Genomic DNA, 18,953 nt, shown 5'->3' with positions numbered 1-18,953 from the left:
TTTGGTGCTATAGTACCTCTGATGTGGTACTGGGGGTTGAACCTGGGCCATGTACGTGCGCTTTACTGGGTGAACACTCACCTTCTTTAAAAAAAATTATTTAATTAAAATATTTATTTATTCACCTTTGTTGCCCTTGTTTTATTGTGTAGTTATTTTCTTGTCATTATTGTTGGATAGGACAGAGAAAAATGGAGGTAGGAGGGGAAGAAAGAGAGGGGGTGAGAAAGGTAGACACCCAAAGACCTGTTTTACCACCTGTGAAGCAACTCCCTTGCAGGTCGGGAGCTGGGGGCTTGAACCAGGATCCTTACGTCTCCTGTCCTTGCGCTTTGCACCACATGCGCTTAACCCTCTGCAGTTTTTATTTTTATTTTAAGAGAGAGAGGGCAAAGTAGAGAAAGAACAGAACACTGCTCTGGCATGTGTAGTGTCAACTTTCATTAACTTGCTTTCTTTTGTTAATTTAGTTTTATTATTCCTATTTTATGCAGTACAAGAGAATGAACTGACAATCTTATATATATATGATATCTTTAAGTGGCTTTCCTGGCTGTTGTAACTTTAACTTAAAAATGGGGTGGCTTAGAGGCTGTGTTGTAACTAGAGACTTAAATAGATTGGGTTTACAGTCAACAATATTTATGCATCTTTCCCATATTTGGGAACTACTCTCTTCCCTGATCCAGCTTTGTGGTCCTTTTTCCAACCATGACATTATCTCCCCAGACAATAACCTGCATATCAGATTTCAGTCTCAGGGGAAAAAAAAACTAGTAAAGCCACTGGCCCTTTGGAATATAACTAAAATATGCTTACTAGCTATTTGCAAAATGGAGGACCCCTCAACTCTTCATCTGCACTATTCCAGCCTTTAAGTTCATGATTGTTCAACAATTTGTTTTGCTTTGTTTGTTAATTCTCTTTTCAGCCACCATGTTCCAGATGCTAGCATGATGCCAATCAGACTTCCTTAGACAGACAACCCCACCAATATGTCCTGGAGGTCTGCTTCCCCAGAGCCCCACCGTACTAGGGAAAGACAGAAGCAGGCTGGGAGTATGAATCAAGCTATCAATGCCCATGCTCTATTTAGTCTTACAGTCAAGTCTGTGGTCATACCACCTTGATTGTTCCTGATCTCCTTTAACCTTAGAACTGAGATCAACCCTGGAATCTGGCTCTGTCTGGTTGGTGATAGCTAATGAAATATAATATAAACCACACACATGATTTTAAATCATCAAGCAGCTATACAAATAAGAAGATATACATGTATATAATATATATGTATATATATATATATGACTCAGTCCAGTATTTTAAAATATTATCATGCCAACATTTAATGAACATTAAATATTATTTATTATTAATGAGATATTTTGTAGTCTTTATTTTATGCTAAGTCTTTGAAATCTGTGTGCATTTTACATTTCCAGGCTAAGGACTATTATACAGGTCAGTAACAGCATTTGACTATGAAAAAAGTCCCAGCATAATGTAATTGAAGCAGAAACTTACATTAGAGGTCTCACACATGTGATCCATCTAAGGATGAGACCAAGTGGGCCACTTGGTGAAATTTTATTCTCAATATTCTTGTAAGATTTAATGGTTTCAACTTTTATAAACTGGTGCTAATATGTTTGTTTTATGTTAAGGGATGGCAGTGAAAATTCCCAGTCCCCACTCAGAATGGAGTCCAAGATGCTGGGACCCTTTGCTCAGGACAACCTGCATGTATATATCACTAGATATGACTGGCTTCTTCAAAAAAAAAGCAGAAATTTCAGGTAAGCAGATCTTTAACAGATAAGGCTGCATTTTTTAAAAAAGCCATTTAAGTAAAATGCAGCAAACAGTTTTGTGCTTAGCTTGAGTGTAGCAATTAGAACTGTGACCATCCACCCATGAAATACAATAAGGATGGGCTGGTAGAGATGGCTAGAGGGCTTGCAAGAATCTTATTACAAATGGGGGTTGAAAGCTCAGCAGCATTTGTGCCCATTTTTTTTTTTTTTAATATTCTTCATTGCCTTTTGGATATGCTTTCCTTGTCTGCCAGGGCAGTTTGTCACCTCTTTTCATTGTGACCTTTAAAAGATTCTTTTGAGAGACAGAAAGAAATCTGTGCTGTGAAAATTCTTTATGGAAACTTCTATCAGTGTGGACTGTAAAATAACAGTTGTTAGGAGGCAGAGCTCTAAATGGACTGCACAAGACTGGTACATCTGGGAATACTGCAGGTGATGCATAGAAACTTGGGGTTTTCATAGAACAGTGGATACAAGTTGCTCAAAACCATCTAGAGACCCCTGATTTCATCTGTTCTATTCCTACCTTTGTGTTCCTGTTTATTAAACAATTTTTTCATACTTTATATCTTACTTCTTTTCAGCCAACAAGTTGCAGATGCTGCTATGATTCCTTCCTGATTGCTCATGGCTGACAAATTCACCAGTATGTCCCAGAATATCACTTCTCCTACCACATTAGGGCTATAGTCATGTGGGTTGCTCTCCCACCATGTTCAGTGGAGAAACAATTACAGAAGCCAGAACTTCCCCCCCGCCAATTTTTGGCCCATACTCCCAGAGGGATAAAGAATGGGGAAGTTTTCAATGGAAGGGGTGGGACACAGGATTCTGGTGGTGGGAATGGTATGGAATTATACCTATATTATCTTGCAGTCTTGTTAATCATTAATAAATTGCTAATAAAAAAGAAGGCATAATACATATCCTATGCTTTGTGTGAGAGAAAATAGATGGAAAATAGATCTGAGAAGAATGTGAATTTTTTTACTAATAAATATTAGTATGCACGTTAAAAAATCATTGAGAGACTTGAGATCAGAGTACAACATTGAGCTAAACCTAGGAAGTAGTAAAAAGATCTCAAAGTTGGTAAGATTTCTAGAAGAAAATGAATCCTACTTGTTCTTAGTGAATTATTTTCTTTCTATGTTGTTGGATTTCATTTGCCAAGATTTTGTTGAGGATTGATTTTTGCATCAATATTCTTGAGGGATACTATAGTTTCTTTTCTTTATTTCTTTTTTGGTAGAATTTTTTCCTAATTTGGGGATCAGAGTGATGTTAGCCTTATAGGCCAAAACTGGGAGTGACTTTCCCTATTTAATTTTCTAAAGTATTTGAGATTTTTTTTTGTTAGTTTCTTTAATGCCTTATAGAATGAATTAGTTGAGTTGTCTGGACATTCCTTGGAATATGAGTGACTGGCCTATTAAAGCTATCTACTTTTTCTTGGGGTAAACTTGGCAGAAGGTATAATTCCATCTCATCTAGGTTGTTCAATTTCCTTGCATAGAATTTTCCACAATATTCATGTATGATTCTTTAGACCTCTCTAGTTGTAACTTTATCTTAGTCTTAATTGTTTTCTCTCTTTTTCTTTTAGTGAATCTAAGCTTTGGATTATCAGTTTTATTTATTCCTTGGAAGAGCAAGTTCATAGTTTCATTATTTTTTTGCATCATCTTGTTTGTATTTCATTAATTTCTGCTGTTATTCCTATTTCTTTCCTCCTGTTCCCTTCAGGGTCTCTTTGTTTTTCCGTTTTTAGTTGACTTCAATTGCGATGTTAAATATCCTATCTGAGATGATGGCAGACTGAGAAGCTGCTAGTGGCTTCAGCTCTGACCACATCTTCTGGAAATGGTAGGATTTTCTGCCTTTAGTAGGCCAGTCAATAAGGGGTCCTAGCGGTGACACCAAGGAGGTGACTATAACTTAATTTGGGTTAAAAAATAGAGTAGGAAAAAAAGGAAAAAAAAATTTTCTTTTAAATTATTAAGCACACCTCCCCCCCTACCCCCCCATAACTAGTCCCTGGGGACCAGCTCCTAGAAGGCTCCCCTGCTGAGCTTATTTCTTTACCAAGATTCCTGTCCCACCAGGGAGTATCATTCATTCTAAGTCTATATCCTTCTGAAACCTCTGGCCTTTTTTCTAAGTAGCCAACCCCCCCACCTCACCCCACATAGCTAATTAAATAATAAAAAATAAATAAATTAAAACTCTTTCCTTTCACCGCTCTTTTATTACTGTTCTTTTTCTTATCTTTTTCTTTTTTCTCTCTCTCTTTTTTTTTCTTTTTCTCATTCTTGTCATCCTTTCTTCCTTAATCCTACAGCTTCCAAAGCCGCAGGCCCCATCCCCACACCACCAAACAGTGTGCTTTTTTGAATTCACTGATACACATCTGGGAATTATTTTTGGGAAGAATTCTGACTCAGAGTGGACTTTCACTGTAAGTATCTCTGTTAGCTACCCCATGAATATACAGTGGATAGTAGATTTGCATAACTGTGTATTTCAGCTATACTTGGCTACTCCCGAGGTTTTTATTTTTTTTATTTTTTTTTCTTTCTTAACAATCAGCTGCCTCTGCTCATGAGGTTTGAGGTAATCTGGGACAGGGTTTTTTTTTTACCCTGCTTTATTTTATTATTAATATTATATAAAGGCATATATCTTCCCCACACTTTAGATCAATCAGAATTAACTCTTAGGGTATCTTTCATTGCTAGGGTAGTGGACATCTTATCTATTGTGGAAGGAACTTGTCTCATTACTCCTACCTCCTCGACAGACTCTCCCCTTCATCCTCCTCCTAACTAATTAAAAAAAAATAAATTAAATAAAATAAAGTAATAAAAAACTTTCCTTTCACTTATCTTTAATTAAAGCTCTTTTTCTTATATTTTCTCTTTTCTCTCTCTTGATTCTTTTTTCTTTTTTTTTATCTTGTCAGACACTTCTTCCTTCTTCTTTGCCTTTCTGAATTTGGGGAAGAAATCTGACTCAGAGTGGACTCTCTATGTGTGTATCTCTGCTCTACTATCCTTTCCCTTCTTGCTACCTATAGAATATACAGTGGATAGTAGATTTGCGTAACAGTCTATTCTTGCTATCCCTTCTTTCTTTTCTCTTTCTTCTTCACTGGGATTTGGTTAATATTTTTTCACAGACTGGAGAAATTGTTTGTCTCACTGGTAATGATTAAAATGCTTCAATACTTGCTTCAGTTGCTATTGTAATTCCTGAGGTTGGTGAGTGAAGTTGTCATAAAGGTATTTAGTACAGTGTTGCTTGTACTCAAGACTCAACAACTGAGGAACAACAGAGCATAAAAAAAGAAACACATAAATAAAAAAAATGGGTAGATCAGAAACAAATAAAACTGCTACTCCAATGAATGAAGACTAGAGCCCAGAAGAAACTACAAATCAGCCAGAAGTAACCATAGATAAGAAAAGTATGCAAGCAATAATAAACTTATTAATCACAGAAATGAAAACAACATAGGAGGAAAGGGATGGCAGTATAAGGGAAAAAACAATTGAGATCCCCAAGGAAAATACTGATTATCTTGAGGCAATTAGAGGACTGAAAGCTGAAATAGCTGAACTGAGGAAAGAAGCTGAGGGAAGGGAAAGCAGACTAACAGAAGCAGAAAGCAGAATTAGTCAGACAGAGGATGAGTAAGAGAAAACTAAGAAAGAGGTGAAAGATATTAAAAAGAGATTGAGAGACACTGAAAACAACAACAGAGACATATGGGATGATCTCAAAAGAAGTAATATTTATATAATTGGCCTGCCAGAGGAAGAAAGAGAGGAAGGGGAAGGAAACATTCTAGAGGAAATAATAGAAGAAAACTTCCCAGACCTGAACAACAGAAAGGACTTCAAGATTCAAGAGGCCCAGAGAGTACCAAACAGAATCAACCCAGACCTGAAGACACCAAGACACATCATACTCACAATGAGAAGAAATAAGGATAAAGAAAGGATCCTAAAGGCTGCAGAGAGAAACAAAAAGTCACATACAAGGGAAAACACATAAGACTATCAGCAGACTTCTCCACTCCAACTCTAAAATCCAGAAGAGAATGGAAAGATATCTATCGAGCCCTGAATGAAAAAGGGTTTCAACCAAGGATAATATATCCTGCTAGACTTTCATTCAAATTAGATGGAGAGATCAAAACCTTCTTAGACAAACAACAGTTAAAGGAGGCAACCATCACCAAACTGGCCCTGAAAGAGGTTCTAAAAGACCTCTTATAAACAAGAACATCACTACAGTACTTGCAATATATGAGAGCTAACAAAATATTTTTGAACAATGGCACTACAATGCATTAAATCCATAATATCAATAAATGTCAATGGCTTAAACTAACCCATCAAAAGGCACAGAGTGTGGGGATGGATCAGAAAGCATAACCCAACCATATGCTGCTTGCAAGAATCCCATCTGTCACAACAAGATAAACAGAGACTTAAAGTGAAAGGATGGAAAACTATCATACAGACTAATAGACCACAAAAATGGGCAGGAACAGCCATTCTCATCTCAGACACAATAGACTTTAAATTAAATAAAGTAATAAAAGATAGGCAAGGACATTACATAATGATTAGAGGATCAATCAGCTAAGAAGAATGAACAATTATTAACATCTATGCACCCAATGAGGTACCATCTAAATATGTCAAGCACTTACTGAAAGAATTTCAAAAATATATAAATAGTAATAGAATAATAGTGGGAGACTTCAATACCCACTCTCACACTTAGACACATCACCAAAGCAGAGAACCAACAAAGATACAAGAGAATTGAATGAAGAGATTGACAGACTCGACCTCTTGGACATTTTAAGAGTCCTTCACCCCAAAAAACGGGAATATACCTTCTTTTCAATCCACATAACACATACTCAAGGATAGACCACATGTTAGGCCACAAAGACAGCATCAATAAATTCAAGAACATTGAAATCATCCCAAGTATCTTCTCAGACCACAGTGGAGTAAAACTAACATTTAACAGCAAACAGAAAATTATCAAAAGTCACAGAATTTGGAAACCAAACAACATACTCCTTAAGAACCACTGGGTTAGAGAGACACTCAAGCAAGAAATTCAAATGTTCCTGGAAACAAATGAAAATGAAGACACAACCTATCCAAATATTTGGGACACAGCTAAAGCAGTACTGAGAGGGAAACTTATAGCCATACAATCATATATTCAACAACAAGAAAAAGATCAAATGAACGACCTTACTGCACACCTCAAGGACATAGAGGAAGAGGAACAAAGGAACCCTAAAGCAACCAGAAGGACAGAAATCACTAAAGTTAGAGCAGAAATAAACAACATCGAAAATAAAAGAACCATGCAAAAGATCAATGAAGCCAAATGTTGGTTCTTTGAAAGATTAAACAAAATGACAAACTCCTATCCATACTCACAAAACAAAAAAGAGAGAAGACTCAAATTAATAGAATTGTAAACGATGGAGGAGATATCAAAACTGACACGACAGAAATCCAGAGAATCCTGCGAAACTTCTATAAAGAACTATACGCCACCAAGCTAGAGAATCTGGAAGAAATGGAACAATTCCTAGAAGCATATGCCCTTCCAAACTGAACCAAGAAGAACTACAAAATCTAAATGCACCAATCACAGACAAAGAAATTGAAACCGTTATTAAGAATCTCCCCAACAACAAACGCCCTGGACCAGATGGCTTCACAAACAAATTCTACAAAACTTTCAGGAAACAGTTAGTACCCATACTTCTTAAGCTCTTTCATAAGATTGAAGTAACAGGAATACTCCTTTCCAGCTTCTATGAAGTCAACACCACCCTGATACCAAAAGCTGATAGGGACAGAACAAAAAAGAAATACTACAGACCAAAATCTCTGATGAACATAGATGCCAAAATATTAAACAAGTTCGTGGCCAACCGGATACAGCAACATATCAAAAAGATTGTTCATCACGACCAAGTGGGATTCGTTCCAGGAATGCAAGGCTGGCTCAACATCCATAAGCCAATCAATATCATCCACCACATCAAATAAAGCAAAGCCAAAAACCACATGATTATCTCAATAGATGCAGAGAAAGCCTTTGACAAAATGCAACACCCATTCATGCTCAAAACTCTACAAAAAAGGGGATAGATGGGAAATTCCTCAAGATAGTGGAGTCTAAATATAGCAAACCTACAGCCAACATCATAATAGACAGAAGCTGAAAGCATTCCCCCTTAGATCGGGGACTAGACAGGGCTGTCCACTGTCACCATTACTCTTCAACATAGTATTGGAAGTTCTTGCCATAGCAATCAGGCAAGAGAAAGAAATCAAAGGAATACAGATTGGAAGGGAAGAATCAAGCTCTCAGTATTTGCAGATGATACGATAGTATACATAGAAAGACCTAAAGAATCCAGCAGAAAACTACTGGAAGTTATTAGGCAATATAGCAAGGTATCAGGCTATAAAATCAATGTACAAAAATCAGTGGTCTTTCTTTATGCAAACACTAAATCTGACGAAGAAGACATCCAGAAATCACTCCCATTTACTGTTTCAGCAAAATCAATCAAATACTTAGGAATAAAGTTGACCAAAGAAGAGAAAGACTTGTATACTGAAAACTATGAGTCGCTACTCAAGGAAATAGAAACTGATACCAAGAAATGGAAAGATATCCCATGCACATGGATTGGAAGAATAAATATCATCAAAATGAATATTCTCCACCAGAGCCATATACAAATTTAATGCAATACCCATCAAAGTTCCACCAATCTTCTTTAAGGGAATAGAACAAACACTACAATCATTTATCTGGAACCTGAAAACACCTAGAATTGCCAAAACCATCTTCAGGAAAAGAAACAGAAATGGAGGCATCACACTCCCAGACCTTAAACTCTATTATAAAGCCATCATCATCAAAAAAGCATGGTACTGGAACAAAAATAGGCACACAGACCAGTGGAACAGAATTGAAAGCCCAGAAATAAATCCCAACACCTATGGACATCTAATATTTGACAAGGAGGCCCAAAGGATTAAATGGAAGAAGGAGGCCCTCTTCAATAAATGGTGCTGGGAAAACTGGGTTGTAACATGCAGAAGAATGAAATTGAACCACTTTATCTCACCGAAACAAAAATCAATTCCAAATGGATCAAAGACCTAGAAGTCAGACCAGAAACAATCAAATACTTAGAGGAAAGCATTGGTAAAACAGTTTCCCACCTACACCTCAAGGACATCTTTGATGAATCAAACCCAATTGCAAGGAAGACTAAAGCAGAAACAAACCAATGGGACTACATCAAATTGAAAAGCTTCTGCACATCCAAAGAAACTATTAAACAAACAAAGAGACCCCTCACAGAATGGGAGAAGATCTTCACATTCCATACATCAGACAAGAAACTAATCACCAAAATATATAAAGAGCTCAGCAAACTTAGGACCAAAAAAGCAAATGACCCCATCTAAAAATGGACAGCGGATATGAACAAAACATTCACTACAGAGGAGATTCAAAAGACTAACAAACATATGAAAAACTGCTCTAGGTCACTGACTGTCAGAAAAATGCAAATTAAGACAACACTATGAAACCACCTCACTCCTGTAAGAATGGCATACATCAAAAAGGACAGTAGCAACAAATGCTGGAAAGGTTGTGGGGACAGAGGAACCCTTTTACATTGCTGGTGGGAATGTACAGCCTCTGTGGAGAGCAGTCTGGAAAACTCTCAGAAGGCTAGACATGGACCGGAAGGTCCATATGATCCATATGATCCAGTAATTCCTGTCCTGGGGTTATACCCCAAGGACTCCATAACATCCAACCAAAAAGAGGTGTGTACTCCTATGTTGCAAGCAGCATAATTCCTAACAGCTAAAACCTGGAAGCAACCCAGGTGCCCAACAACAGATGAGTGGCTGAGAAAGCTGTGGTATATATATACAATGGAATACTATGCAGCCATCAAAAACAATGAACCCACCTTCTCTGACCCATCTTGGACAGAGCTAGAAGGAATTATGTTAAGTGAGCTAAGTCAGAAAGATAAAGATGAGTATGGGATGATCCCACTCATCAACAGAAGTTGAGGTAGAAGATCTGAAAGGGAAACTAAAAGCAGGACCTGACCAAATTGTAAGTAGGGCACCAAAGTAAAAAGCCTGTGGTGAGGGGTAGACATGCAGCTTCCTGGGCCAGTGGGGGGTGGGAGTGGGTGGGAGGGATGGGTCACAGTCTTTTGGTGGTGGGAATGGTGTTTATGTACACTCCTAGCAAAATGTAGTCATATAAATCACTAGTTAATATGAGTGGGGGAAAATTAATTGTATGTATTGATGTTTTTAAAACACAAACTGAATCTTTTTAATATATAGGCTGTGTAATTAATATGCAGACTGTCTCAAAAGCCTAGACCAAGTAGATCAGAAGCAACCAATAGCACAGGTATATACAAGATACTGGGTACTGTACAGCAAACCCTAACAAAAGGACTTTTCAAAGTTAACCCATTTACCAATTAATGTGATGATAACATTAACTATTGATTGTCTTTTTGAACCCTAAGACAGCAGGAACCTCACATCTCCACTATAGAGCCTCTACTTCCCCCAGTCCTGGAACCCTTGGATAGGGCCCACTTTCCTGTATGCCTCTCCCAATCCATATCAAATAATATTGCATCAGCTGATCACAACTTAATCAATGCAATGATTGCCACCGTAACATGCTTCACTTCAGACTGTGTCCAGAGACTTCATGTGTGGAATGACAACCCTTCAGCTTCATTACTCGGGTGAGACCTTTCCTTTCATAGTATACTCTAATTCCATCTCAGGTGGTTCACTTTCTAACAAAGTCCCAAAACTTAGATATATACCAGTTTCTGTGAGAGAGAGCATATGTTCACATGTATCCATAAAGTACTGCAAAATATATACCGGAAAGCAGAAGTATACTATAGTTTGCAGTGAGTACCCCCCTAACACTTCCTCTCCACTATTCCAAGCTTTGGGCCCATGATTGCTCAACAATTTGTTTGGCTTTGTATGTTAACTCTCTTTTCAGTCACCAGGTTCCAGATATCATCAGGATGCCGGCCAGGATTCCCTGGACTGAAGACCCCACCAATGTGTCCTGGAGCTCTGCTTCCCCAGAGACCCACCCTACTTGGGAAAGAGAGAGGCAGACTGGGAGTATGGACCAACCAGTCAATGCCCATGTTCTGCGGGGAAGCAATTACAGAAGCCAGACCTTCCACCTTCTATAGCCCACAATGACCCTGGGTCCATGCTCCCAGAGGGATAGAGAATGGGAAAGGTATCAGAGGAGGGGGTGGGATATGGAGATTGGGTGGTGAGAATTGTGTGGAGTTGTACCCCTCCTACCCTTTGGTTTTGTTAATTAATCCTTTCTTACATAAAAAAAAATCTTTTCTGAAATCTCCACTATTTCTATATGTGGACCTGTATTGCTATAAACTTCCCCCATAGAACACCTATCTTTTACAGAATCTTACAGGGCCTGGTAGTTGGTATCTTCATTTTCATTGTTTTCCAAATAATTTTTAAATTCTCTTTTGATTTACTCAGTGACCCAAGTGCTATTCAGAAGCATATTGTTTTTTCTCCATATTTTAGTGTATTTCTTTTTTTTTCTTTTTATGGTTGATGTCTAATCTTATTGCCTCATCGTCAGGAAAGATACTTTTTATGATTTCAATATTCACATATTTATTAAGCCTATCTGTGACATGGTCAGTCATTGAGAATGTTCCATGTATATTTTCCAAGAATGTATATTCTTTTTGGGAGTAGTGGGGGATGAAAGATTCTGAATATAAATGTTAAATTAGTCTTTGACTTCAGGTCAGGCCTTGATTTCCTTATTTTATTTTTTTTAATCCCAATGATCTGTATCTTGATGTGCGTGATCTTTTAAGGTCCCTTACTATTAGTATGTTGCTATTGATACCTCTCTTGAGGTCAATAAGTACTTGTTTTATATATATGTATACACTCAGTTTTCGATCATATAGATTGATGATGCTTATGTATTTTTGTTGGATTGATCCTCTGACCAATATGTAGTATCTGTCTCTATCCTTTATCATCTTCTTTGCCTTAAAGTCTATTATATCTACTAGGAGAATAGCTGCTCCTCTCATTTTTTTTCTCTGAATTATTGTTTTGGAATAGATTGTTACAGTCAGTTGGAGCTTCTGTTTCGCTTTCTTTGGGCTGTGTATTTTCTAGAAACATAAATAGGTAGATCCTGCATTTTTTTTTAATTAGCCAGGCATAAGACTTTAAATGTCACAGAATACATTGATGGTATTTTCTTTTTCTTTTTCTTTTTTTATTTAAGAAAGAAGACATTAACAAAACCATAGAATAAGAGGGGTACAGTTCTGCACAATTCTTATTACCCGATCTCCATATCCCATCCCCTCCCCTGATAGCCTTCCTATCCTCTATCTCTCTGGGACTATGGATCCAGGGTCATTGTGGGTTGCAGAGGGTGGAAGGTCTGGCTTCTGTAATTGCTTCCCCACTGAACATGGACATTGACTGGTCAGTTCATATTCCCAGTCTGTCTCTCTCTTTCCCTAGTAGGGTGGGGCTCTGAGGATGGGGTTGTCTGTCCAGGGAAGTCTGGACATCTTGCTGGCATCCGGAACCTGGTGGCTGAAAAGAGAGTTAACATACAAAGCCAAACAAATTGTTGAACAATCATGGACCTAAAGACTGGAATAGTGCAGATGAAGTGTTGGGGGGTATTCCCTGCATGCTCTTGTGTACTTCTGCTTTCAGGTATATATTTTTCCCCTAGTTTATGGGCACAGGTGAACCTATGCTCTATCTCAGGGGACCTGGACTATATCTAGGTTTGGGAACTTTATTGGGGAGTGGAACACCTGGAATGGAATTAGAGAATACTATGAAAGGAAAGGTCTCACCTGAGTAATGAAGCTGAGGGGTTGTCATTACACACCTGAAGTCTCTGGTCACAGTCTGAAGTGAAGCATGTTGTGGTGGCACTCGTTGCGTTGATTAAGTTGCAACCCGTGGATGCAATATTATTTGATTTGAATTGAGAGCAGCATGTAGGAAAGTGGGCCCCACCCTAAGGTTCTAGGACTGGGGAAAATATAGGCTCTATAGTGGAAATGTGAGGTTCCTGTTGTCTTAGGGTTGAAGAAGACAATGGATAGTTATTGTTATCATCACATTATTTGGTGATTGGGTTAAATTTGGTAAGTCCCTTTGTTAGGTTTTGGGGTATAATACCCAGCATCTTGTATATAGCTGTGCTACCAGTTGCTTCTGTTATCCCTGGTCTAGGCTTTTGAGAGAGTCCACATATCGAAGTGAGTGCCTATGTATTAAAAAGACAGTCTGTGTCCTGGAGCCCTACCTCCTCAGATGCCTACCCCACTAGGCAAAGGTAGAGACAGGCTGGTGGTATGGATCGACCTTCCAGTGTCCATGTCCAGCAGAGTAGCAATTACAGAAGGCATACCTCCTACCTTCTGCTCCCTTTAGAGATCTTTGGTTCATATTTCCAGAGAGATAAAGACTAAGGAACCTTCCAATTGAGGGGATGGGATATGGTATACTGGTGGTGGGGGTGACCTCTTATCCCATAATCCTGTCAATCATTTTGAAATAATCAATAATCAGTTTTAAAAAGTTTGAAATTAAAAAAAGCATAACTTGGACTGGTTTGGTAATATTGTACCAAAGTAAAGGGTGGAGGGAGGGTTCCGCTCCTGGAACATGATGTCAGAGGACCTAGAGAGGGTTGAATTGTTATGTGGAAAATTCAGAAATTTTATACATGTACAGTGTTATATATGTTAAACATGTTTTTTATTAATGTATTTTATTATTGACTGTAAACCATTAATCACGCAATAAAAATAAATAAGTAAAATAAATAAAAAGGCTATGTATATGCTACAGTTCTTCTTTGGGAAAATACTAACCAAAAATTGTTGGCTTTTCTTTATTTAGCCCATAGCACAACTATGTGAGTCTACTTCAGTCAGTCTTTGCTATTCCACCTAAAATAAGTGAGTTTATTAACTCACAGATTCTTAAATATTTGTTGAATTCTTCCAAGTCAAATTCTTTGTTCATCACAGTAGCTATTTAATCATTAGGAGCAATTAGTTTTCTTTTTGCCATCTAATCAGAAATATAAAGATGACATTTTTCCAGTTCAGCAAAACTCCCCAAATCTGCCTGCCTCAGAAGTGGAACTTCATGGCTTTCATGCACATGGCCACTTCTCAAGTGATTCATTATTAGCAGAACAGTTTTCCATGAACAATATTGATTTATAAAATTTCCTATCTCCATACTTCACAGAAAGAAATCAAATCCCTCCAAGCAAGGATGTCTGTGCTGGAAGCAAAAGATCACCAACTGAAGAAGGAGATAGAAGAACTAGAGCAGCTCCTTCCATGGCTGGGCTGTGACCTAACCCCACTGGGATGCATTGGATCGACCTTCTCGTGGTGCATCTCGTGAGTACCCATTCATTGGGGAAACTGACGATCCTTCCTAGCCGACTGAATCCACATGGATCCCAGTCACTTTCAAAGCCAGCGACAAGCAGCTCCTGACAGCTTTCAAGCTGTTGGTCCTGCTCTTCGAGTCCTCCAACTTAATGTTGAGGGGCTATCCTTTGCCAAACGCGTTCTTATTGGTCAATTGGCGATTCAGCATCAGGCAGATGTTATCTGCCTACAAGAAACACATATAGCAGTCGATGAAACTGCTCGATTCACCATCAGTGGATTCGATTTAATATGCTATAATCTCCATCCTAAACATGGCCGAGCCATCTACGCCAAATCGTGTCTTGCGGACGTTTACCATACGGCCTCTTCGACCTTCTACGACTCCATTACTATTGGAACTATTCAGCTCGTCAACGTATTCCAATGCCTCATGGGATAACGAGGTCCTCCCTTGCCCGAATCACCCAGCCGTTTACGTTGGAGACTTTAATAGTCATCACCAAGACTGGGGATATTCCTCCACTCGTGCTGATGGCTCTATTTTAGCCAACTGGGCTTCAGCGAATGACCTCTCCCTATTATACGATCCCAAACAGCCAGGCTCTTTTCACAGTGCTAGATGGAATAAAGACTCATCACCCGACCTGTGCTGGATTAGCACAGTCAATGGCCAAGCCTTTCCCGCTAGGAGACAAGTTGTCAAGATCTTCCCGCACAGTCATCACCGCCCAGCTATCATCCACATTGGTCTCCAGCTCCCACTGATTCTGTGCTCAGAGAAACTAAGATGGAACTTTCGGAAAGCAAACTGGCGTCTGTTCAGTGATCTTACCAACTATTCCTGCAATTCCAATTAACTCTATTCCCTCTGAAGATTCCTACAGGCGCTTCAGCCAAGCCATCTTCAAAGCAGCTTCCCAAGCCATTCCTCGCAGGAGACGTGCTAACTATATGCCTTGTCTTGATGCTGAATGCGAGCAACTACGAAAGCAGTATGATGAGTCGGGCGACCCAGATGTGGCTGACCATCTCATTGCCTCCCTGGATGCAGCACACCAAGCCCACTGGCAACAACTCACGGAAAGTCTGAACTTCACCCACTCAAGTAGGAAGGCCTGGAAGCTTCTTCACAGACTAGGTGCCGGTAGCCAACCCCCTCCCATCTCCCATCCTCCCGTATCTCCAAACTCAGTGGCCAGTCACCTAACTCAAGTTGGACGTGACTAAGATTGACCCAGTCTGGAAAAGAGAAATTTCCCATGAGTGGTCATCCCACTTCCGGTTATCTTGTCCATCTCCAAAAATCTCTCCCTTTACACTGTCTGAACTGGAAGACGCTTTGAAGAGGGTTAAACCGGGAACAGCTGCTGGCTATGATAACATCACCCCAGAACTCATTCTTAACTTGGGCCCCGCGGCAAAGAAGTGGCTCACTTCATTCCTGTCCCACATTTTGGAATCTGAGTCTATGTCCAAAGTTTGGCATCCTGCGAAGATTATAGCAGTTTTGAAACCAAAGAAAGACCCAACACTGGCCACCAGCTATAGACCAATTTCTCTCCTCTCCGTGTGTTACAACTCCTTGAGAGGCTGCTTCTGTCACGTATTTCTCCTCTTACAGAGAAATTCCTATCACCCACCCAGGCTGGTTTCCGAAGCCCAGCCAGTCTATCTTGGCGTTACTCTCGATTGCACTCTGTCATTTCACAAACATCTCATAAAAACTGCAGCAAAGGTGGGCGTGAGCAATAACATCATTGCAAGACTGGCCAGCTCCTCATGGGGCTTGAGCGCTTCCACACTACGATCATCATCTCTGGCATTATGCTATTCCACTGCAGAATACTGTGCCCCAGTATGGTTCCATAGCCCCCATGTCCACTTCGTCGATTCCAAATTATATTCCTGCATGAGGATCATTTCTGGAACCATCCGTTCCACCCCGGTTCCATGGCTGCCAGTTCTTAGCAACATCGCCCCGCCAGATATTCATCGGGATGCGGCATCATCTAAGTTCATTTCCCACATCTACGCTAGACCGGACCTGCCAATATATGCGGATATCTTCGCCCACCCTGTTCAATGCTTGATGTCTCGTCACCCAATCTGGTCCCCTACACCTACACTGAACTTCTCTGTTCCAGTCTCTTGGAAACAGAGCTGGCAGTCAGCTGAGGTAAAGAACAAACACCTCATCAGAGACCCCTGCAAGCATCAACCCGGCTTTGACCTAGCACGTTATGACTGGGCTCTCCTCAATCGCTATCGAACAGGCCATGGCCAGTGCGCTGCTATGTTCCATCGCTGGGGAGCCAGAGATGACCCGAACTACCCCTGTGGCTACAGACAGACTATGACCCACATAGTCAATGACTGCCACCTCTCCAGATTCAAAGGAGGTCTCGAAACTTTACATCAGGCTCAACCTGATGCTGTTGATTGGCTACGGAAGAAGGGCAAACGCTAGAAGAAGAAGAACTGGTGGGAAGACTATCTCTGGGAGACTGCAGGAGGTCAGCAAGGCCTTGAACGATGCCTTGGCTATTGCCAGTCAGATTCCTTTCAGTGCAGAGCCACCTGAGACCATTAAGAGGTATCAGACATTTACTAATATTCACCTCTTTAACTTTTTCTTTTACAGTAATGGTTGTATTTTTGTGAAAAATTGAAAATGCATTTAATAAATGTTAGATAAAAAATTCATCAATGCCCTAATGAATATGCAGACAAGAGAAAGATTAGCAAGCTCTTTGAGTTTAAAACAATGTGAGGGCATAATGCTCTGCTCAATTATACTGAAGGAAATACTCAATACAACTCACCAGTATAACTTTTGCTCTCTGATTGTTTGGAGTTGAAGTTCTACTCAACAATTTATAAGTTGGGAACTATCATGATTTGCATGAAAGATGGTTATAACTCCTGCTGTACTGAGCTGCTATGTGGATGGAAGAAGTTAGTACCTATTCTTTGATAACACTTTCTGAATGACATTTTGTTATCAGGATTTTAGTTTTCTGAAGGCCTTCAGAATAACTACCCAAAAATAACTACCCAAATATGTCTTACTGTAGTTAGTGAATAATTATTATTTTCCATTATTATTCATGATTAAATACTGATTGACAAGATTGTGGGATAAGAAGAGTACAATACATTTCTCACCACCAAAGTTCTGTGTCTCATCTCCTCCACTAGAAGGTTTGCTCTTCTTTTTCACTCTGAGAGTATGGACCAAAGATCTTTATGGGGTACAGAAAGTGGGAAGTCTGTCTTCTGTAATTGCTTCTCCTTTGGGCATGGGCATTGACAAGTTGATCCATACCACCAGCCTGTTTATATCTGTTCTTAGTAGGATAGGGCTCTAGAGAGGTGGGGTTCCAGGACACATTGGTGAGGTCATCTACCCAAGGAAATCAGGCTGGTGTCATGGTAGCATGTGTACCTTGGTGGCTGAAAAGCATTAATATATAAAGCAGAACAAATTATTAAATCGGGAACCTAAAGGTAAGACTCTAGCAGATGAGATTTGGGGTCTTCATGTTGGAAGAAGCTAGGAAGTCTATTTAAGGTATATTCCAAGGGGCCCATGACTTTACTAATACTCTGATGAGACGTTTCCTAGCTCATAAGAAAAAAAAGTTGAATAGTAAACTCAAAACAGAACTTGAACTGGGTCTGGTGTATTGCACTAAAAAGAAGGGAGGAGGGTTAAGGTCCTGGAACATGATTGCAGAGGAGGACCTAGAGGATGGATTGAATTATGTGGAAAACAGAAATGTGAACAGGGGTAGATGGCATTATATTTATGACAAGAGACTTTTATTTCTGAAGCTCCAAAGTCTCAGGTTTATTGTGAATTCTTTACCCCATCTTGGATGGAGCTTGAAGATATCATGTTAACTGAGATAAGTCAGAAACAAAAGGATGAATATGGGATGATATCACTTCAAGTAGAAGTTGAAAAACAAGATAAAAAGGGAAAAATCTAAGGATAACTTGGATTGGAGATGGTGTATTACACCAAAGTAAAAGACTCTGGGGTGGGGAAAAAAAAGTTGAATAGTAAACTCAAAACAGAACTTGAACTGGGTCTGGTGTATTGCACCAAAAAGGGAGGAGGGTTAAGGTCCTGAAGCATGATGGCAGAAGAGGACCTAGTGTGGGAATTGTTATGCAGAAATGTTATCATGTACAAACTATTGTATTTTACTGTTGACTGTAAACCATTAACCCCTCTAAGAAATAAAAAAATGAAGATGACTATTGGACAGAGCAAATAAAAGCCATCATTCATGCATGTTGTTGGGCTGCTATCACATAGAATAAGTGACTTATACTGGGAGTATGTGCCAGGCTAGTGTGGGGATGCACGGATCAAAGCTCTATACAGGGTGCAGAAGGTGGGAGATGTGGCTTCTGTAATTGCTTCACTGCTTGACATGGCCATTGACAAGTCAATCCATGGCCCCAGCCTGTTCTTATCTTTCTGAATTAGGATAGAGCTTTGGTGAGGTGGGGATCTAGGACATATTGGTGAG

General features: G+C 39.5%; 1 protein-coding gene across 1 annotated transcript in view; it reads left to right on the top strand.

Moving 5' to 3' along the window:
• Window positions 1-18,953, top strand: part of DISC1 (DISC1 scaffold protein) — a 457,161-nt gene that overhangs the window by 85,694 nt on the left and 352,514 nt on the right. The window contains 4 exon segments of the mRNA XM_060192533.1: window positions 1,665-1,789; window positions 14,253-14,403; window positions 15,605-15,610; window positions 16,916-17,005. Coding sequence (XP_060048516.1) covers window positions 1,665-1,789; window positions 14,253-14,403; window positions 15,605-15,610; window positions 16,916-17,005 — 372 coding nt within the window.

Source organism: Erinaceus europaeus, chromosome 6 (assembly GCF_950295315.1).
Source record: "Erinaceus europaeus chromosome 6, mEriEur2.1, whole genome shotgun sequence".
Taxonomy (NCBI): domain Eukaryota; kingdom Metazoa; phylum Chordata; class Mammalia; order Eulipotyphla; family Erinaceidae; genus Erinaceus; species Erinaceus europaeus.
The sequence above is the reverse complement of the archived record's forward strand: the minus strand, read 5'-3'. Positions and strand labels throughout refer to the sequence as shown.